We start from the raw sequence: 23,151 nt of genomic DNA on the forward strand, positions 1-23,151 counted from the left end.
TTTTTTTTCGAGGTGGTGAACATTTTTCATGGGGTAACTTTTTGAAATTCAAGATGACCATTTTCATTGGTACCCTAATGTACAGGCTTCACAAGCGAGTGATCAATGATCCAAACAAGAGAAGCATTGCATTTACAGAATAAAACAGGAACGAGTTTCGGAATACCTTAAAGAAGCTTGTATTCAGTACAAACAAACCTGTTGTACATTTTTTGTGCGATTCCTTATTAGTGGTAGCCTTTTGTAGGATTTTCTTATAAATGCGATTGATTTGTGCGTTTCAAGATCCGATTTGATAATAATATCACACAAAAAGAGTATCGCAAACAAGGAATCGCACAAGGAAGTATCGCACAAAAACAAGTTCGGTTGTAGTTTCTACCCCGGTCATGAGCATGTGAAAATCGGAAATCCACTCACAGTAGATGTCATTTTTGAATAAAACGAGCATTCCTGTCGCGTAAATGCTCTGCGCTTCATTACACTTACAAGCTTTAAAAAACATCGGGCTTATTGCATCAAGACATCAGGAGCCATGGTTACTTTTCGTGATCATTCCGGCTGTATAACATCCAGAGTATCAGATGCAGGGCTTGGAAATATTGAGCTTGTTAAGTAATATTGAAAATATATTTTTATCAGTGTAACGCGTTTATTTTGCTCATCGATTGCTGCTGTCATTCATTCGACGGCAAACAAATTTATTCATATTCATTCTGTGCTATCTGAGCTTTCCTTAAAGCTCGAGTCATGAGAATTCATTCACATTTATTCATTGCCATTGAATTTTCAGGAATGTTGTGACTGTTTATTTTCATTACCCCGATAGGTGTGTGATTTTCTCATTGAGTCAGTGCCTTGCTTATTTAGTTATTTTTGAAGTTACTCCGAAAGGGCAACGCAAATCGGTGGCGCAAGCGGAAATGCCAACAAAAGAGCAAGATCTGCATGCACACTCACAGCTAAGGATTGCATAGGTTTGGACGGCGAGGAGGCATTCTGCAGAATCGATCCGAGTAGCGAATGCAGCCATGTCAGCCAAAGCTGGATGTTGGCAATTTCATCCGCTAATCATATAGCACAGTTTGATCCGTTTGCAAAAGGAAGCTCGAAATATTCCCATTGCGGTCGTGTCTTGGACACCACTATTTTATGTTCGTGCGTTCGGAATTTGAGTCAAAAATCAAATGTTTGAAATTTGAGTCAAGACGGTTTTTTTCTACATCGGAATTGGAGTCTTTTGAAGCATTTCTGACAAGTGGAATTGGAATTGCATGTTCACTATGTAAAATGAAAGCATTTCAACTGAGACGGAAACCTTGCAAGCTTGAACAATTTAATTTCTTGTCACTATTATGAGCATTCTGTACTTCGTTATCTTCCTCAACTAATTTCTCCATTTCGTCAGTGTCCGAGAACGATGCTGATAGTGAATGAACTAGTATATTAATATCAATGAATGACAAAACTAGAGATATTTTCTTTTGCTCACATTCCGTGAACGCAGAACAGAACGAAAAAGTGAATGAACAAAACTGGATGAATCAACTGTGAGGGGCTTGCTGTGATTGTGAGGTTCGGCGTTGGTTCATTTTCGGTATCCCGAATGCAATGGTACAATGATCGACTGTGGTCGGAAATTCAGCTGAAAAGATTCATGTCATACAGATATTTCCAAGCACTGATCAGATGCCTTCAATCTCGGAGCATCTGAATATAACTGCAAACTTATCGCGGTTGATCCTTGATTAAAGCGTCCAAATGTGGCCCTGGCATGTTTCATCTGCCGTTGATTATTCGGGGCTTTTGGGGTTAGTGACTTCAATAATGAAATCTACTAATCTTTTCTCATTCCATAAATGTAGTCGGGTTGCAATTAAAAAAAAAAACTAAAAATCGGTCGCGTCACGTAAAGTTGGCCAATCGATGGAATTACAATATTTAAGATTTGGACATTTCCTAACATTTTATTTTCAAGTAATCATGAAATGGAATGCTTCAGTGTACTCCTCGAGTATCTAAATCGGTAACCAGTTTGATTCCTTCATTTCAAAATTCACTACATGGCCAAACAACGTGATATCCTCGATTTCATGACATCCTTGACCACAATTGTGTAAATTGTTAGCAGCAAGACCTACACGATAGAGATGTGCATTTAGCGCGGAATGATTGACAATATAATCTGGACCAGTGTTGCCACATTTAAATCTGTACCAGAGGGGTTCAAAATCTTTCTCATCTGTACTTTTCTTTCCAAAAAATCTGTACCATCGAACATATTTGTTGTAGAGAAAAAACTAATTTATTAGCATGAAAAAAACTCATTTATTTACTACAAATACTACATTTACATTTGCCATTGATCCATGTGTTCGATGAAATTTGACAATGCGAATCCATTCAGACGATCGTTGTAAGGAATTCCGTTCTTATGAAACTGATCAATTATTGTAAATTATTTTATTATTAGCAGCACGAAGCTATACTGCGGCGTAAAAGTCGTCATGTACCTTAATGTTGCTTTGTTCAAATGTATGAAATATCACAAATGGAAAAAATCTGTACCAATCTGTACTTTTCGACGAAAATCTGTACTCTGTACAGATTGTTGGCAACACTGATTTGGACATAATTCTAATAAAATCTCTATCAGAGTCTAACTCTTTAAACCAGGCTTTCGTCGTAACGTTGGGAACAATAAAGAATGGCCATCTCTCAAAATCATTTCTGTTCCATCGGTTTTGAATATTTTAACGATCTATAAAATTAACCGAATGTGAAAGAACGAATGACATTATTAACGGAAGTGTTTGTATGTTGCTTGATTCGATGTATTTAATCAACGTAACTGACATGCATGTTCTCTTAAAAGTTAAATGTAAAGTGAAAAAAATAATATGTCGTAAAGTAGAAAATCGCCTTTTTCAAGATGGACGACTAAATTTACAACTACTGGATCGAGTTCACGAACTGAGAAACCAATGATACGCCAGATAACTTAAATAAAGCTACTGTACCGGCCTTTTTGGAACCGTATTATTTCGTAGTTGCCATTCAATTAAAATCTCCACGTACAGCCATGTTGCGTTCTTTATTTACGGATTTGCAAATGTATGTGTTGCTCTTCAATGATCTGCAAAACTCAACATTAATATGAGCATTGAATGTTTTGCCCAAAGCTGAGGCATTTTCCATCTGCATTGCAAGGTGTTGTTACAAATCACCGTATGGGCCATGGTAACAGTATCGTAAGTCGCTCATATTCCGAAATCCGATTGGTTTAAATCTCGATCAAAATCGACTTTTGCATTCTTAAATCCGTTAAACGCAATCGTTTTATAAATACCTAGCTGACCCGGCAAACTTCGTCCCGCTCAAAATTTGGCTCCATTTGCTTGATTCCTTCTCGAGTTATGCAGAAGTTTGTGTTTCATTTGTATGGCAGCCCACCCATAGAGAAGGGGAGAGGAGGGTCGAACCACTATAGAAACGTTTATCGATCCCTAAAACCTCTATATGCCAAGTTTGATTCCATTTGCTTGATTAATTCCCGAGTTATTCAGCCCCTCCTCCTTGAATTTGGACAGTTTTGTTTTTTTCTAAAACTATATGCACAAAAGAAAGAAGTGAAGTTGAATTTTAGAACAAGAATACTTCGGTAAACTTTCATTTATTTGGACTTAGAACAATAATTCGATTTGTAAGTAGTGATCTACTCATAATCATCGAAAACATACTAAAAAATCTCTAAAATTAGGTCCGAATACTGAAAAAGACTGCAATTAGAAAGCAGATCCGTGAAAGGTTAGGAGAAACTGTAAAAGAAAAGATCACTGAAATTGTAAGTTGAAATTACGAAACTATTTGAAATAAAACTAATTTTATGTGCAATTTTGTAGCTCAAAGCTCGTTCTAAATATACATTACTGATAGAACGGTGACTTGTTTCCTTTACCGCTGGCAACATCTCTATATGCCAAGTTTGATTCCATTTGCTTGATTAGTTCTCGAGTTATGCAGAAATTTGTGTTTCATTCGTATGGCAGCCCCCTTAGGTAGGTGGGAGGATTGTTGAACCACCTTAGATACGTTTATTGCCCCCTCAAACCTCTACATGTCAAATTTGGTTCCGTTTGCTTGATTAGATCTTGAGTTGTGCAGAATTGTTTTCTTCGTTTGTATGGCGGCCCCCCTTAGAGAAGGTGGAGGAGTGTCTATTCACCATAGAAACTTTTTGTGTCCCCTAAAACCTTCACATGTCAAGTTTGGCTCCATTTGCTTGATTAGTTCTTCAGTTATGCAGAAATTTATGTTTTATTTGTATGGCAGCCCCCCTTAGAGAGGGGGGCAGTGTCTTTTGACGTAGAACTACGTCTTTCATTAGGGGGCCAAATCAGAAAACAGGTCACGTTTTTATGAAATAAAGTTAACATTAATAACATTTTTTGCCACGAACGGATTTTGGCGATTTACATACTAAACGAATCGGAAATTCTGTAAGATTTATTTATTATGCTATACATTAGAATCCCCTGGTTTGTAGATGGTTAAAATTCATGAAAACTTTAAGCGTTTCCATTTTCCCAAACATTTGTTCTGTCCATTTGTGTGCTTTCCCGAACAGAACTGTCAATACCGAGCAACTTATCGACGACCAACGGAGGGGAAATCGTAGGATTTGAAGTCTCCGCGAACAAAAGAAAAGTAGAAGAATGAAGGGGAAAACTTGCCTAGAGTATAAACAGTGGATCTCGCTGACGCAAACTTTCATTCGGCATCGGACTGTTGAGCAATCCAGTTCACTTTGCTTTCGCTGCACTTCGATCTAAGATTGGACCCCGTCAGTGGTAATTCAACTTGGATATCGTCGTTTGGTTTTTCTGTTCGCGTTATTCGTATTGTGTGCTTTTCTTTCCGCGTCATAAATTAGACGCTTCGCGTAGTGTGTGATGAGCAAGAAGAAGAGGAAGGCAGGCTCGAGCCCTGCAAAAAACGAACGCATTGTCGGGGGCAATAAAATTTCGAGGCAAGCGTCATCTAAGGATGCACGCGATGTTGGTGCAGTGAAAAGTGCTCGCACTGAATCGAACCTTCGCGAGTGTGACACCGCATCGAACAACATCGAAGTAGGCGATTACCCCGTTACCCAGGCAGCAACCAAAATCAAGCTTCCCCCGCTGGTGGTGAAGGCGGTCGCTCTTGACAAACTCATCAGCGAATTCGCATCGATGGGTGTTACAGCAGAGTACAAGCTGTGTGGCATAATTCAGTCTTTTTCCAAGCAGTTAACATTTTGTTTTCCGTCATCATAAGGGCTTCGTTGGTGCCTTTGAGAATGCATCAATGCATTAAACTGCCGTTATGTCGAAGCAGACGTTAAGGTTGTGCGCCAAAAAAATATTTGGGGAATACCAAGCATCTTGAATGTCTTACTGGAATGTTATAAGTTATTTGGGTTCGCGTGAGTCATCAATCAATTATCGTCAACTGATTCTACAATGAAAAAAACATTTCAGAGATTATTCTACTAAGCAGTTGTTTCTAAAGTTTCACAGCATTATAGAATGATATCCGAAGGTATAATATATTTCCGTTTCATTTCACACGTTAAAATAAGATTGTGTACGCGGACAACGAGGTACATACCAGGGTGGAGTAGTAGTGGTATATTAAAATCAAGTTGAATGAAAAGCCAGATGTGTATTCATTCGTCACTTCAATTAGAATTTGCTAGGATTGAATTGACTAGAAATGAGCGTTAAGAGCGAGGATAACTAATGAACTAGCCATGTTGACGGCGAATGCCTATTCGAAGCTGATTCGATTCGAAGTAGATTTTCATGTTTCGTCTTCGAAAATATTGGACCCTGTTCCGGACGGTCATTTTTGTTTGATTGATGATTGGTTGCAGCTACACTGCCAGCATGGTGTCTTCGGAATGCTTGATCGTTTGCTATATTTCGACTCTGGAGCAGTTGCAATTTTTTCTCCGTATAATGTTAATTCAATTTCAAATTTTATTTACATGTATTCAAATTTTTTAATTTCACTTTTTAATTCATTTTGAAGAGCTGATAAATCTATTGCTTCTTTGGAGTCTTGAATAATTATAAAAATAACTGCGGGGTATTTTACAATTGAGGGGCTCAGAAGAAAAGGGGTGTAAGTGAGTTGATCGATTTCTCTTCATCAACTTTTTTTTTGAAGAATTGGAGGCTTTACTCGATCAAGATTCGTCACAAACGCAACAAGCACTTGCAGATACACTTGGAGTAGCTCAGCAAACCATATCCGACCGTTTCAAAAGTAATAGGAATGATCCGAAACATAGTACATTGGGTGCCGTATGAATTGAAGCCACGAGATGTTGAACGCCATTTTTTCACGTGCGAACAACTGCTCCAACGGCATAAAAGAAAGGGTTTTGCATCGAAACGTTACTGGCGATGAAATGTAGGTCCATTACGACAATCCTAAACGTCGAGCAACGTATTGATACCCCGGTCATGCATCAACATCAGCGGCCACGCGGAATATTCACGATCCGAAGATTATGCTGTCTATTTGGTGGGACCAGCTGGGTGTGAAGTACTATGAGCTGCTAAAACCGAATGAAACCATTACGGGGGACCTCTACCGACGACAGTTGACGCGTTTGTACCGTGTACTGGAAAAACGGCCACAATACGAGCAAAGACACGATAAAGTTATTTTGCAGCACGACAATGCTCGGCTGCATGGCGCGAAACTGGTCAAAACAAACATGGAAACGCTGAAATGGAAAGTCCTATCCCACCCGCCGTATTCTCCAGACATTGCTTACACGATTACTACCTTTTTCGATCGATGCAACATGGCGTGGTTGACCAGCACTTCTACAATGTTGATGAAGTCAAAAATTGGAGCGATTCGTGGTCAGTCGACAAACCGGCCGATTATTTCCGCAAAGAGATCCGTGACTTGCCAGAAAGATGGTAAAAATTTGTGACTAGCGATGGGCAATACTTTGAATAATAAATTTAACCATTTTTGCAAAATAAAACATTAATTTTTGACAGAAAAAGTAGAAATTTACCGGTACTCCTCCTATTAAAACGCAACCCATATTCTAACAATTGATTACCTGTTTTTTTTGCATGCTACAATCAAGATATCTGTATCTCCTTTTATTTCTCAGCTACTAATCAGTGATACAATACAAACTTATTTCGTTAAAAGTCACATCAATTAGCATATTGAATTTTTACGCGGATGATACGTATGAGAAATGTTTCTATGATGGTACGACACCCCTCCCTCCTCTGGAATGGAGAGGGGGTCCCATAAAAATATTACACATATTTCAACCAAAAATATTCCAACCAAACATGACAATTGAAAATTTTTGGAAAACTGAAGGAAAAAGGGAAAATTCGGAAAATTAAATTAACATATGTTCTACGCACGATGAAACGCACTCCTATATCTTCGTCTATCTATACCAATAAAAATTATCGACGAATGTGTTGATAAGAGCAGAACTCGAGGAAGGAATTGTCCGATTTAGGACTGTCTTTATTCTATCGTACTTTTTGTATAAAACATTTATTCCATTTAACGGAGAATGATGATTATAATGATGAGTTTTGTTAGAAATACTAGGAATTTTATAGTAAAAGGTAAATACAATGAGGTCGATTAGAAGATCAATCAATGAACAGATCTGCGATTGGACCTGAGGTGCACGAAACCAAATAGCGAAAGATTATCGGAATGAAACTCAGTATAGCTTTTATTGCGTGAATAAATGTAACGCGGAATACAAAACGGGGGGAAAATGGACGCGTCCCAACAAGAATGAAATTAGTTCACAGATCTGTCACTGAAGGCGTTGCTAAAATAAAGTGTGGCCAGTTTGGCTGCGATGTGAAGCACACCGCACTACTCCCCCTTCCTAATAACACTTTCATTGTATCCGGAAACGTACGTGATGTCCACTTTTAGTTATGCGGTCAGATGATGAATCAGCATCCTTGCTGATGTGGGCCGGTTTTACCCTGTCGATCGAAACTGTCACTTGTTTGTCTTTAATTTTAATGGTGAACATTTTACTGTTCCTTGAGACGACTTCATGTGGCCCTGTGAAAGGAGGTTCTAGTGCGGCTCTGACTTTGTCGGTTTTTAGAAAAATGTGTGTGCACTCCACAAGTTCCTTTGGAATATATACATGTCGACTTGTGTCATTATTAGAAGCTGATTTTGGTATTAGCGAGTTCATTTTTTCTCGTAGGTTGGCTACAAAAGTTTCTTTAGAACCCCAAAGGGGCTGCTTTTCAATCATCGCACCGGGAATTCGAATGGTCGTACCGTATAGCATTTCAGATGCTGATGTCTCTCCGCGTACCGCAATTCTTAGTCCGAGTAGGACTAATGGTAAAGCATCGGTCCAACTTGATTTGTATGATTCTAGTGCCGTTTTGAGTGGTCTGTGCCAGCATTCAATCATCCCGTTGGCTTGTGGATGGTAAGGTGTAGTATGAATTCGTTCTAAACCTAATAATACGCACAACTCTTTCATTAGTTGCGATTCGAACTGTCGACCCTGATCTGATGTTAGCTTCGTTGGAGTTCCAAATCTTGATATCCATACCTCGATGAAAATTTTGGCGACGGTTTCTGCGGTCATATCGGGGATTGCTACTGCCTCCGGCCATCTACTGAAACGGTCAATCATGGTCAAGATGTAACGCATTCCATTGGATATTGGCAAGGGGCCCACGATGTCGATGTGGACATGTTCAAACCTGTCATCCGGAATTTCGATTTTGTTTGGTTTTGACCTGGTGTATCTGGAAACTTTGTTATTTTGACACTCGATACAGGCACGTACCCAGTTCGATATGTCCTTCTTAACTCCGGGCCACACATATTGCTGTAGAACTTGTGCTTGCGTGGCTTTCAATCCCGGATGTGCTATTCGATGTACCTGTTCGTAAATGATTCTCTGATAATAGCGAGGAACGCAAACGCGAATCTTGTTTCCTTGTTGTTGGCAAAGGAGCTCCATACCAAGTCGAGAGATTTTTAGTTTCTTGATATCGGGGTTGTTTCGTTGCCAATTCTGCAATTGTTCATCGTTTTCTTGCTTCGTAGCAAAATCGCTGTAGTCGATTGTAGACGGTAAACAAATTCCTTCTATTCTCGAGAGGACGTCTGCAGGAACATTTTCAGTACCAGCGACATGAACCAATGTCGTAGTATATTCACTTATAAAGTTCAGCAAACGTTGCTGTCTTGGCGTAGGTTTGTTAGCGTTTTGTTTGAATGCGAACGTTAGCGGTTTATGATCCGTGAATATGACCGTGTCGCGGCCTTCAATTACATCTTTGAAATGTTTAACGCCCAGATATACTGCGAGCAACTCTCTGTCATACGTTGAGTATCGTCGTTCTCGGTCGCTGAATTTAACCGAAAAATAACCTAACGGCCTCCAACTGTCTCTACATTGCTGTTGCAACACGGCTCCAGCGGCCAGGTCGGACGCGTCAACCATCAGTGATAGCTGAGCGTTTGAGTCGTAGTAATCCAGAACTGTTGCCTCTGTTAATGATCGTTTACATTCATCGAAAGCATATTCAGCTTCGGGGGTCCATATGATCGGCGTTTTATCATTTTTCTTGTTTGATGGTATTAGTTTTCGCAAAGGTAATTGTACTTCAGCGGCATGCGGAAGAAATCGTCGATAATAATTCACTAAGGCTAGGAAACGCCTCAACTTATGTACAGTGTCCGGCTTAGGGTATTCGGCTATCGCTGTGACCTTTTCAGGAACTGTTGTGCAGCCATCGGTGGTGATCAGTTGTCCCACGAATCGTACTTGTTTTTTCCCTAGTTGACATTTGTCCGCATTGATCTGGAGTCCGTTTTCTCTCAGTTTTTCGAAAACTAAACGTAAGTGTTTTTGGTGTTCCTCCTCGGATACTGACGTGATAAGTAAATCGTCTATGTACGGCATTACAAACGGCATGTCGAAGAAAATGTTATTAATGAATCTTTGGAATGTTTGACCTGAATTTTTTAGTCCTGGTGGCATTACGAGAAATTCATACAACCCCAGTGGCGTAATGATTGCTGTTTTTTCAACATCGTTCTCGTGCATAGGAATTTGATAGTACGCGCGTTCAAGATCAATCACAGAGAACACAGTCTTATTTCGTAGCGTCTGACAAATATCGTAAACATGTGGCAGTGGGTACCGATCTGCAATAGTAGAGTCGTTAAGGTTCTTGTAATCGCCTACGAGCCTGTATTTTATATCACCGTTTTGAAGCGTCTTAGTGGCCAGGTGCACTGGACTTGAATAAGGGCTTTTCGAAGGTTTGATGTATCCGAGTTCTAAGAATAACTTTAACTCCTTGCGAAGCGCTTCTAGTTTATGTGGTGGAAGTCTGCGAAATTTGGAGTGACATGGAGGGCCTTCGACCGTGATAGTATGCTTGACGTTGTGTTTGACATTTTGATCTGGGAGTCGTGGTCTAGTCACGTCGGAATATTCGCTCAATAGACCGCCATAGTCATTACTATCGGAAAAGGCTTTGAGTCCGTATAGCCCTTCTGTGATGGAATTGATTTGCCCGCGTGCTTTTATATTTGTCATTTTATCGACTAGACACTCACCTCGCAAATCCACCATCAGGCCGTAGTGTTTTAGGAAATCTGCCCCTAGTATTGGAGACGTTACATCAGCTAGTACGAACCGCCATGGGAAATTTCTGCGAAGACCAAAAGTTGGTTTGCAAACTTCAATACCATAAGTTGCGATGCGGGTGCCGTTGGCGGCATACAAATTCATTCCTGGGGTTGGTTTTAGTTTCTGGAGTGATGAACATAGCAGAACTGACAGATCCGCGCCGGTATCAATCAGAAATTTGTAGTTAGTTGTCGGATCGTGGATTATTAGACGGGATTGACTGACTACGCCGCATTCGCCCGTCGCCGATTGCAGCTGATCTAGTTTTTTGATTTGAACTGACAAGGCTCTCGGCAGTTCTTTGCATTTGCTCCGAACTTTCTGTGGTAGTAACAATACGGGTGATATTCTCGAGAGCCGCTCCGAAAGCTTTGCTCTCTGTTGAAACTTCTGTTGCGAGATCTGCTGCGTTCTTGACGGAATGCGGCCAGCTCGTTTGAAATTTCGGAGATTCGTGTTCGTAATTCCGCCAAGCCTATCTCGTTAGTGCTGTCTGGCGAAGCTGTTACGGACGATGCAACACGGTTCCTGGTGATGTCTGCAAGCTTGTCGGCTTGTTCGGCTAGCTGTGATAGTTGGAGTGTAGTTTCTGATACTTTAAGAACGGCTTGGGTGGTTTCGGGTAACTGCTGCATCCACAGAGATTTGATAATTTTTTCGTCAGTGATAACGTCTCTGGCAAGATCCCTCATCTCACGTAGAAGCTGAGAAGGCTTGCGATCTCCTAGTTCACATCCTCGTAATAGCTGCTGCATATGGTTCTGTTCACTCGTACTGTACTCTTGGATAATTCTTTCCTTAATTTTAGTGTATTTATCGTCGGCAGGTGGGTCTCGAATAATGTCTGAGCAGCACTCGAGGATTTCCGAATCGATACCTGCTAGGACGTGGTAATATCGAGTATCCTCTCTAATAATTCCGGCTAGTGTAAATTGCGCTTCAATTTGGGCGAACCAGAGGATGGGGTCGCGCTTCCAGAAAGGCCCCACTTTGATGCCGATTTTATTCACAGCCATTGGACCGTCGGGTACGTTGTTCGTAGCAGCTGCGTTATTCGTAGTGATTGCTTGTGTTCCCAACAATTCTTGCAAACGGGCAATCTCTTCTTCCAGACGTTGCTCATTCGACATCTTTGGGTGCTACCGATGGGCGCCTCGGCGAAGTTTTTTATGTGTGGCAGTCCGGATGATGACGTAATGGAACGATAAGAAAAAATATTGACACACAGCCGGTTGCGCCCAAGTGTGATTATTTGTGTGTTTCCTTACTTTTGGAAAATAGTCGAAATCGTCAATCACGTCGGGGTCACCAATGAGGTGCACGAAACCAAATAGCGAAAGATTATCGGAATGAAACTCAGTATAGCTTTTATTGCGTGAATAAATGTAACGCGGAATACAAAACGGGGGGAAAATGGACGCGTCCCAACAAGAATGAAATTAGTTCACAGATCTGTCACTGAAGGCGTTGCTGAAATAAAGTGTGGCCAGTTTGGCTGCGATGTGAAGCACACCGCAGACCCATGAAGTTGCTCATAGTAAGAAAACGTGAATGTTTAAAGTATTGATAACAAAATCCAAATTTTGGGCGGGGCGAAGTTTGCCGGGTCAGCTAGTCACTGATAAAATTCCAGAACATTTATTTTCTTGTTGAGCTGACGATAGCCTAGCTTGATGATTCCCCACACAATTGTGTAGCTCAGAACCCTAATGCAATGGCGTCAGTTTGATGCAATGATTGCAATGCCAGAGACATCAGTTCTCATGCGAAACCCATGAGAACACTAACTTAATAACGGATGGTTTATTTTCGCGATGCTTCACATATATAAGTTGGATGTGGAAAAAAATTCGGATCAATTTGTATACACAAGTATGCGCATTCGCGTGGGGCGTGAAGAAACGCTTCCAAATCTTAAAGTTAGTTTGAAGCTGTTAATAACCGTATGGGTTTTGGTGGCATCTCCTGAAAGAGGCTCTTGAGGTTGCAATTAATATAAATAAGTTTCTGGGTTCAATAAATTTGATTTAATTTTAATTTTGTTTCGATTTTTTTAAACGGAACCCCTCCTTTTTCTCATGATTAACTGCTTCCTCAGTATCGAAGTCTTGATGTTCGCTCGCTTGCTTGCAAGGTAAAATCAATTCAATCTCTGATCAGTTATCAGGGCTAAAGCAAAACGCGAAAAGAAGAAATAGAAAAAGAAACAGGACAGGCAGGCGCACTCACACACATACACGCGCGAAAACACAACTGAAAAAGTAGGAACGAACAAAATTCTGGACAGTGCACAAAACTACAACGTAAGAGACACAGAGAATGTGTTTAAATAAAAAATATATATCTTCTATTTCGAGCATTCCCAATGTGGAACCAATTCCGCTTCCGTTGGCACTATTCTTCTTCTTCTTCTTTTTTCCTGCTGCTGTTGTTGCAGGGAGTGCAAATAGTACAAAGGAAACTTCAATATCCAATTCGTTATGATTGTTTTTTTGCATTTAATTTGGTTTTTTCTTCATTTTCATCCGATTATTTTAAAACGAGATCTTGGTAACCAAATTGTGTGCCGAATCATAGTGAATATATTTTGCCAAAAACATGTCTATGAATCGATGATAACGATGATTGATATGCGGATGACGATGATGACGAACAATTGTGTTGCAGGTATTACGACAACACACGGAGCGCGCTTCATGAGCATAATGTTTGAGATGAGTTAATGACATACAGAGTCTGGTGGTTAGTAAGAAAGGATGAGTGATGAGTGAGTTAGAAACGACATTACTAGATTGCGAACAACAAGAGCGAACAAATTTTGAATATCTACTACGCTAACAAATTTGGAATTTTGAATTAGTTGTTGATTTTTCATTTTAATTTTTGGTTGCACAAGCATACTGGTTTGGTTTTTGGTATTTCTTTTTTCGTTTTCGTAAAATAGAAAAATATATATTTTTTGACATTTACCTAGGGTGTGCTGTTCTCACCTTAGTGGCGAGTGGGGCGAGCGGATAGTGGCCATCGGGCCATTGTTCGGCACCAGATGGCTGTTGGTCATCTCGATCGAGTACTGATCGTCGACATCGCCAATGTTCATCTCCTCATCCCGGTCCATGTCGTCGTCATCCTCCTCGTCCCGACCGCCCGGATGCAGTGGAGTGGTAACATCATCCATGATAACTTCACATGAAATAGCACAACAGAGTATAATTGATTGAGTGGGCGTAATCGTGCCGGGAGAGTATACTTACTTTGATGGTGCGTAGGAGCCGCCATCTCTTGCGCGTCGATCGTACTGAAGAACGACACCCGGTGGAATTGCTCGTTTGCATCCGGCAGCAGAAGGTTGATGATATCGATGAAGCTAGGCCGCGCTGATGGTCGATGCTGCCAGCAGCGTCGCATCAGTTCGTACAGCTTGTCGGGGCAGTTTTCAGGCCGCTCCATGACGCCACCGTCGATGACGTACCGGAGCACTTGGTCATTCGTGAGACCCTGTGGAGAGAAAAATGCAAACAAATGTTAATCATTTATACTGCCAATTCATCAATGAGCGTCATAAACGCCCTTGAAAGGAGTCTCCAAAATTCTACAAATTCAACGCTGCAGGTAGTCGATAGGGTACAGATATCTGATAATCCAGTGGATTTCGCAAAAAAAACACATAATAGAAACCAAGAAAAAGATGTTACATTACATTAACATATTCTGATTTACTTCTCTAATTTTTTTGAGTCTATTTCGTTGTTTAGATTATTATTTTCTAATTTTATTTCAATTTCTCTTCTCTCGATTGCTTTCTGCAATGTTTCATTATTTTGTTTCGGGAAATAACTTATTCTGAATGAAAGTTCTTCTTCCGATTTTCTGTTTCAGAATATTTTCCCTGTAATATCCCTAATTCCCGATGTTCTTTCTTTAAGGCTTTTTCTCACATTTTGAGTGACCGATGGATGTAAATATGTGATAATCGGAAGGAGCCGAGTCCTTTACCATTTTGCACTGAGAGATTCTTCGTTAGAACAGTTAGAAATCTATTCGCACTCTTTGTTAGATCAAAGACAACAAAAAGGGGAGCAGCCTGCAATTCTCTTCCAGATAAAAACGGATTTTTTTTTTGACGTAGGACTACGTCTTTCATTCCTATACCGGGGAGTGAAATCAAAATTTCGAAAACGAAAGCGTTACGTTGGAGACTGAGTTTTTGAGCGTTTATAGCTCTTACCACCTTATAACCACCGAACGAAATGGTATGATAAACACTCAATTCGAAAGATAAAATGTCTACGCGTTATATACTTGTTACTTTTCCATCCAAAAACTTGTTCCAATAGCCTTAAAATTGCTTTCAAAATAGGCTATTGAAATCACCAATCGGTAAATAAGCGAGCACCGCTCGGAAATCCACTCAGTTATAATTGAACAGCGATTGGAGCATGTTGTCGCCGTTGTCGTGAAGCTAACTTCGTTTATCATGAAAGCGCTGATGAACGGTGTCACCAAGAGCCTGTTTGTGCACCTTAGGCCAGAAAGGAATCCATCAGGAGAAGAGTGAAGCCACAAACGGTTCCGCTTGAGACATCGGAGCAGCCGCCACACACAGACACATACACGCGCGGAATTATTTTCGTTTGGTTGCCATCCAGCGTCGGGAAGATTCCGGAAAGATGTTATCGTTGCTAGAAAATAATCTGCCAGTTCCCCTGGGAATTGAAAAAAAACATTCAAGCGAAAGAGTTTATTTTAATGTTTTCTATCCATATAACACGGCGACCAAATACATTTGATTTTGTGATTTTTCAATCAAGTGCAATTAGCAGGAAAGCTTCTGAAGATTATTCTTCTCCATCAGTAGGATATTTTCGTATCCAATATTGGATGCACGCGCAACGGAAACTCATATAATTTTCAATCGATTATTGCTCAGTCGCTGAAAGTTTCAAGCTCAGAGAGTTCATTCGCCTCTAGTTTGCCTTCCAAATTGCCATCGTAAACCACACCTTCTCTCGATTCAATCACGGACAAAAAGCATACTTAAGCGACACTCTGGTGGTGAAACTCTTTCATCTTTCGTGAGGACATCGACAAGACAACATCGTTACTGAACGAGCTGAGCGAACGGCGAGGGATCGAAGAATTCATTACCTGGCCTGACCTGACCTGAAATGCATTCAGTTTGTTTGGAACTGTGAGGGAGCGCAAAAAGCCGATCCATCAGTAGGAGAAGAGATGGCGACCTGGAGAGTATCAGCATTGAAGAACATCGGAGGCATCGAAGCAACCCCCACACACATACATACACGCGCGGAACTATTTTCGTTTGGTTGCCATCCAGCGTCGAGAAGATTTCGGAAAGATGTTATCATTTCTGAAAAATAATCTGCCAGTTCCCCTGGGAATTGGAAAAAAAACAAACATTCAAGCGAAAGAGTTTATTTTAATGTTTTCTATCCATATAACACTGCGACCAAATACATTTGGTTTTGTGCTTTTTCAATCAAGTGCAATGTACAGGTGGTTATCGAGGTAGCGTTAACCACTGATGGGCTTCGAGTATCGAGGAGAATCTGGAAAGATGTTATCGTTGCTGGGAAATAATCTGCCAGTTCCCTTGGGATTGAAAATTACATTGAAGTGAAAGAGTTTATTATGTTTTCTATCCGTATAATACTGCGACCAAATACATTTGGTTTTGTGATTTTCCAATCAAGTGCGATCAACGTAAGACCACGTCTTTCGGCAATTTATTAGAGGTGCAATGAATCTTAAGAAGGAATTCCCGCTCTACGCGCACTGAAAAACGATCTTTACTCAACAATTTCTCAAACGAGAAATGGGTGTTGTGAGAAAGGATGAGCGAACGCAAAAATTACGTAGACTGATTTGATGCAACAGATATTTTATCTATTGGAAATGGAATGCAAATCATATCACAATACAAGCAATGTATTATGTATTATACAACTTTCGTGTGATTGCTTCTTTTGCTGAATATTGTGCCTTCAACGTAACGCTCTCGTTTTCGAAGTCCCCCAAATAAAACTCAAATTTCTGCATTACTCGAGAATTAATCAAGCAAATGGAACTAAATTTGGCATGTGGAGGTTTTAGGGTGCAATAAATGATTCTATGGCGATTGAACACTCCACCCCTCCCTGCAAATAACATGTTCCTCCGTTACATGGAATAAATGTTTTATACAGAAAATATGATAAAATAAAGACAGCCCTGAATCGGACAATTGCTTCCTCGAGTTCTGTTCTTATCAATACATTCGGCGATACTTTTTTATTGGTATAGATAGAACAAGATATAGGAGTGTGTTTCATCGTGTGTAGAACATATGGGAATTAAATTTTCCGAATTTTCCCCTTTTTCCTTCAGAGTTTTTCGAAAATTTTCAATTGTCATGTTTGTTGGAATATTTTTGGTTGAAATATGTGTAATATTTTTATGGGACCCCCTCTCCATTCCAGAGAAGGGAGGGGTGTCACACCATCATAGAAACATTTCTCGTACCCAAAAACCCTCACAACCCAAATTGTGCTTCATTAGTTCTCGAGTTATGCAGAAGTTTGTGTTTGTGTGCCCCCTGTAATTTGTGTTTCATTTGTATTGCAGCTCCCCCTTAGAGAGGAGGAAGGGGTCTCGAACCATCATCAGAACCTTCCCCGACCCCCAAAAACCACTGCATATCAATTTTCATGTCGATCGGTTCAGTAGTTTCTGAGTCTATAAGAATCAGACAGACAGACAGAAATAAATCCATTTATATATATATATATATATATATATAAATTTTTGTCAAGTCTCATATGGCGTTAGCCTGACGGGGTCGTGGGTTCAATATTTTGACAATATTTCTTATAAGCTATGTTAGTAATATGTAACCAATTACTTACGGGTGGCTCGAGGTTAGTATTACAATTTGTGGTCATAATTACAATGTTGTAGTCTCCAATGTTTTGTACGTGAGCCCGACATTGGGTATTTCCTATTGTTGACAGATGTCGTCATTCAAATATGCAGCTTTCCCCACCCAAAACGAAGAAAAACTAGGAGTGGGTTATATCTGTGACATAACCGCACGGTTAACGTAGGGCTACCATTGGTTAAGTAATCATTTTTTGAAGTTGCATCTAAATTAATTCTCAATAAATCGATGAATGGATATTTTGTATTCCCTTGAAATTGTCTTGCGATATTTTCAAATATATTCGTGATCTCTTTTTGACGTTCGACACAATCTCCTTATTCAATCCTCCGTATAGGCGATATTTTTTTCCGTAATATAAAAAGTCATCACGGGAACACCTAGTTAACTGCCCAAATGTGTGCGAAATCATAGTTTACTACTTGGGTGCATTCACAAGCAAACGATTTTGCATGTCTGTTCATCATGGCAGTAAAAAAGAAACGGACAGTGGTTGGTCAGCTGACGCATCATGCATCAACCGCAGACCAATCGAGACAAATGAAATTTCAAGAAGCTATCGCTATTTATAAAGAATTAAATTGTTTGCATTCGAAGTAGTTTTGAGCTATTGAAACAAGCTTTTATGGTCAATAAGTAAAAAAACATCTCTCGTAGATCTTTTATGTTTCGAATAATGTTATTTTCATAAAACTTTGTTCATCCGGTAGAGAGATATAAACGCTCAAAACCTTGTACTTCGAACGTAACCCCCTCGTTTTCGAGACTTTGAATTTGCATCCCAGGACAGAAATGAAAAATGTAGTATGACGAAATGATGAACATAAAAAATTAAGAAAGATTCTATAATATGGACATTTTCATAGTATTGTTAGATAATACCATAAGTAATAACCGGTGACCTTCATTCAAAATCATGGTTTTGGAAGTAGAACTACGTTTTTCAGGAAGGGTAAAAACAGGTCACGTTTTTATGAAATAAAATTAACGTTAATAACTATTTTCACTCTGAACGAATTCTCATGGTTTGCATACCAATCGAATCGGAAATTCTCTAAGATTTGTTTGTTATTTTATACATCACAATTCGCTAAACTCCAAACGGTTTAAGTTCATGAAAACTGGAAGAACTTCCCTTTTCCAATACATTTGTTCTGCCGATTTGTGTGCTAACTCTACCCGTACTTCGAATGCTTATAACTCGAACATTTCTTAACAGATTGAAAAGATGTTTGCATCAAGTGGTAGGAAATATTTCTGCGCGTCTATCACAAATAAAAAAATGTTGTTTTTCCTGAGATGAACAATTGAATAACTGTAAAATGTCAAGCGTTATCTCAACGCCCTAACTGCCAAGTTTTGATTGGCCCGATTTACGGTTTCCCCAACACAGACTTCTAAATCGATGTACATGTGGAAATCCGCTTCCGAAATATACATGCAAGTTGGGGGTATTTTTGTTCCCAAAGAGCTGTGTTTCCCTAACACGGACTTCAAAATCAATTCAAATAAAAATCAATATTCGATTCATTCGAATAATTGTCTTTCAATATTTCATTAATCGAACGAATATTTATTTCTTGAAATAATCGCGTATCACGTTGTCAATCTGGTCGCGTGGTCTATCGGGTTGTCGATGTTAGATGGTTGGATAAAAAATGTTGGATAAAAAAAATAATAGGTCGTATGAATAAAAAAAAGTATTTACTTATTCTGCCCGTTTCCAAGTAAAGTAAACTTTCCTAGTATTCACTTGAATCCGTATGAATAAATGTTTACTTTACTAATTTCATTTTCGAATTCGAACATAGTTTTTACTTTGTCAAACATCTGTCAACTGATTGTTTAGGTTTCGTTTCAAAACGTTTTTTGGACAAAGCGTGAATTCGCGATGAAAAAGGAATGGTGTCGACGTCTGGTGGCGACTTTCAATTAGGGACAATAGTTTGGGTCCCTATCTCGTTAGTGTAATACCTATCATATTAGAAGACACGAAGCCAGTTTTCAAATGATAAAATTTGAATGAAAATGTTCACATCATGTTATTTAATCACTTAAAAAACTTTTTTCCGACTTTTATTTAACCCTTTGTCTACATTTCCAACATTATTACTGAAACTTTTCATTATAATATAAAGTTGTCTTCAAAAACAATTATCGTACAAGATTTTTTCACCACCTGCAAACAAAAGTGTTTTTCATTTAAACAGAATGCCAAATTGGTACGGAAAGGTTATTTTTCATTCATAATTTAAATTTTAAAAACGTGTTCATTCCGCCTGAAAATCAATCCATTTTTTACGCTCCCCTAAACTAGTAAACGAAGCTCAATGCCATCAATGCGGATCGTTAACTTGTTTAACTTCAAGCGCAAGATAGCAGCATCAAACATAAATAGGATATGAAATCAAAACGAATGAAAGTGTTTTCAGATCCAAAGTATGCTCATGAGCATACTTGATAATTACGAAGTAAATACTTGATGAATGCTGTTTTATTCATACGAAATCAGCTAAACATCCATTTTCGAAAAATAAATACTTTGTTGTTTCTTCTATTCATACCAAACGTAGTAAAAACTTAATCTCACTGCTCGACTGCTCGAATGAAGTAAAGTAAAGATGAACTTTGTTTTTATTCATACGGCCTAATAGCCTAATTCTTAGCTTAAAATGCATTAACCTTGAGAAAGATTCCTTCTTTCATTAATCGCGATTACAGTGACAATTATTCACCCAGATCGACATCGTCCAGCAATACTACTTCTCTTGAGGTGACCCCATAGTTTTTTACTGTAACTTTTCAACGAGATGAAATATCGATAAATCATTTCGGCACATTTCTGAAGGTATAACACTGCAAAATGCAAAATATATTGATTTTTTCGACATTCCAAAGTAGGGTTCCCCTTAACTCCAATGATTGGAATATTTCATCTTGATTTTTGGTTTTTGGTACGGATGAATTAAGCAATGTATAGCCTTGTATCTTCGAAAATATCTCTCCTCAATCTTCATGCCAGTCTTAACGTCATCCGTAAAATTTTATTTTTCTCCCCAAATAATCTTCCGCGAATCACCAGAATTCGATGAGCACATTCATCGCAATTTACCACAACAAACCCGCTAGACAATTACTAACCTGATAGGGTTGCGAGGCAAGCGTGGCCATTTCCCACAGCACAACGCCATAACTGAACACATCGCTGCAACTGTCAAAGACGCCATCCTTCAAACTCTCTGGTGACATCCATCGGACCGGAAGGAATCCTGTTGAGTAGAAAACAGGGCAATGTAAGCAAACATTCGCTACCACTCGGTCGAATTACCTTTCGTTCCCTTGCGATAATAATCCGTCTCGTAGATATCTCTCGTCATACCAAAGTCGCCGATCTTAACGGTCAGATCCTCCGCCACCATGCAATTACGGGCCGCCAGATCCCGATGGACAAATTTCTTCGCCGACAGATACGCCATCCCGTCAGCAATCTCGATCGCCATCTGGTAAATCTGTCGCAGCGTCGGAGGCTGCGGCGATGGTTCATTCCCATTCTCGTAGTCCGGTCGGTGCCTCCGCAGGTATCCCTTCAAATCTCCGTTTGCCATCAGTTCCATCACCACGAGAGTGGGTCCATTCTGCGAGACCACTCCCAGCAGGCGAACCACGTGATGTGTATCGAATTGTTTCATCACGGAGGCCTCGATTAGGAAACTGTCCCGCTCCTTGATGGTCGCGTTCTCATTCACCGTCTTGATGGCGCACGGAATATTACCGATAGTCCCGCGCAGCTGGGTCGAGATCCCCCTGTACACCATTCCGAACGAACCCTGGCCGAGTTCCTCCAGCTGAATGATATGATCCCGATCAACCTCCCACTCGTCGATCTTGTAAACGACCCCGGCGTAGTCCGGATTGACGTGCGCAATGAGGCGCATGTTTTGCATCCGCAAATACCGACACTTGTACCAGTAGATAGCCCCGGCTCCACTCACGAAAACCAGCAGTAACGCCACTATGAAGCTCCACAGCAGAGTAGTGCTACCGTCGTCTTTCTTCAGGAACACATAGCGAGGCGCGGAGAAGGGACCCTGGCCAGCGATGGTCGTCGCCATGACGCGGATACTGTAATTACCCGGTTCCAGCTTGGGCAGGAAGGTAAACCCACTCTGGCTGAACTCCTGGTACGTAACGCACTGGCTGCCGGGTTCCATCGAGGCCACATCGATTCGCTGGTATCGCACGATGAACGAAACCACCGGACCGTTCGGTTTGACCGGTTCCCGCCACTGCACCTTGATCACCCGCTGGGTGTGGTTCGATTGTTCCTCCACCAGGATCGATTCCATCGGTATCTCATCGGCGCCCTCCCGCTTCGGCGTCCGGAAGCTGAAGATCACATCGGTGCTGCAGGGAGTATCCGTGTCGAACAGCTTGACATTGTTACCCGGATAGATCGCTGGCTTCCGGCAGACTCGAATTTTGAACACATACAGTCCGTAGTGCTTGAAGTAGCTCAACGGGTAGCTGATGCTCGACTGGTTGGTGGTGTTGTACAACGACTGGTAGTACTTCTCGGTTGAGTTCAGCGCCGTTCTTCGATCCTTGCTGTCCGTGTTGAAATTGTCGGTGATGTTGGGGAACAGCAGGGTCGTGTTGCTGGGGATCGCTATCACGCTACGCTTGCGACGGTTCGGTTTGTCCCGGGAGGATGGATTCTTGATGTAGACGTGATTGTGCAGCTGATCCTCGAACCCTATCTTTAGCTCTGCGTTGGACCGATCGAATTTGCTGGAAGAGGCGGGACAAAACTTTCGGCACTCGTCTTCCGTGCACACATCAGCGGTGTACAATGGATTCACGGGTGGCGAAAGTGTTGGCAGTTCGTCGAGCGCTGGACCGCGGGACTTTCTCTCTTTTTCTGAAATTTTTCAAAATAATTAAAAATCCTCATCCGAGAGCTTGCTGTAATCCCATTTATACAACGTACCTTCATCACAGTAATTGCGCTGTTTGAGTTGTTCCTTGCCATCGGCGTTCAGTTCTACAAAAATTTCATAATCTCGCAATTCACCATTCATATGTCTCGGAGGTTGCCAGACAAGCGTCTTGCGAAAAAATATCATATTAGTCTCAATGTCTGTTTTTGAAGATACCCAGATAAAATCAAGAAAGGAAATAAGAGCACCAGAAATAACTTGAGAGAAAGAAGTGAAGTGTCGTAGATATGTCGACATATAGTTGTTGCTGATGTTTCGGATTCCCCGAAGTAAATTTGATTTTTGCTCAAAGTTAGCTCGAAGCTGTAAATATATTTTATCGTATTTTATATGCTTACACAACAATGGACAATTACTTACTTTTAAACTTCAACAACAAACAGCAACTAATATAATTTGATTTAGTATAACAGCAATTCCGAATGAAATCGACAAATGACAAAACATGAGTATTTTTCATTCGAATGAAAGTTTGTGTTCCGTTT

At 40.3% G+C, this 23,151-nt stretch overlaps 1 protein-coding gene across 8 annotated transcripts in view; it reads right to left on the bottom strand.

Moving 5' to 3' along the window:
- Window positions 1-23,151, bottom strand: part of LOC129764998 (insulin-like receptor) — a 551,253-nt gene that overhangs the window by 2,598 nt on the left and 525,504 nt on the right. For 7 of the 8 annotated variants that reach the window (XM_055764732.1, XM_055764729.1, XM_055764735.1 and 4 more), the window contains 5 exons: window positions 22,657-22,774; window positions 20,998-22,587; window positions 20,811-20,938; window positions 13,987-14,230; window positions 13,723-13,915 (listed from right to left, as the gene is read on the bottom strand). In XM_055764732.1, the coding sequence (XP_055620707.1) occupies window positions 13,723-13,915; window positions 13,987-14,230; window positions 20,811-20,938; window positions 20,998-22,587; window positions 22,657-22,774 (2,273 nt within the window). Of the gene's footprint in view, window positions 1-13,702; window positions 13,916-13,986; window positions 14,231-20,810; window positions 20,939-20,997; window positions 22,588-22,656; window positions 22,775-23,151 lie in introns of all 8 variants that reach the window. The other variant, XM_055764737.1, reaches the window with a different exon arrangement.

Source organism: Toxorhynchites rutilus, chromosome 2 (assembly GCF_029784135.1).
Source record: "Toxorhynchites rutilus septentrionalis strain SRP chromosome 2, ASM2978413v1, whole genome shotgun sequence".
Classification (NCBI taxonomy): Eukaryota; Metazoa; Arthropoda; class Insecta; order Diptera; family Culicidae; genus Toxorhynchites; species Toxorhynchites rutilus.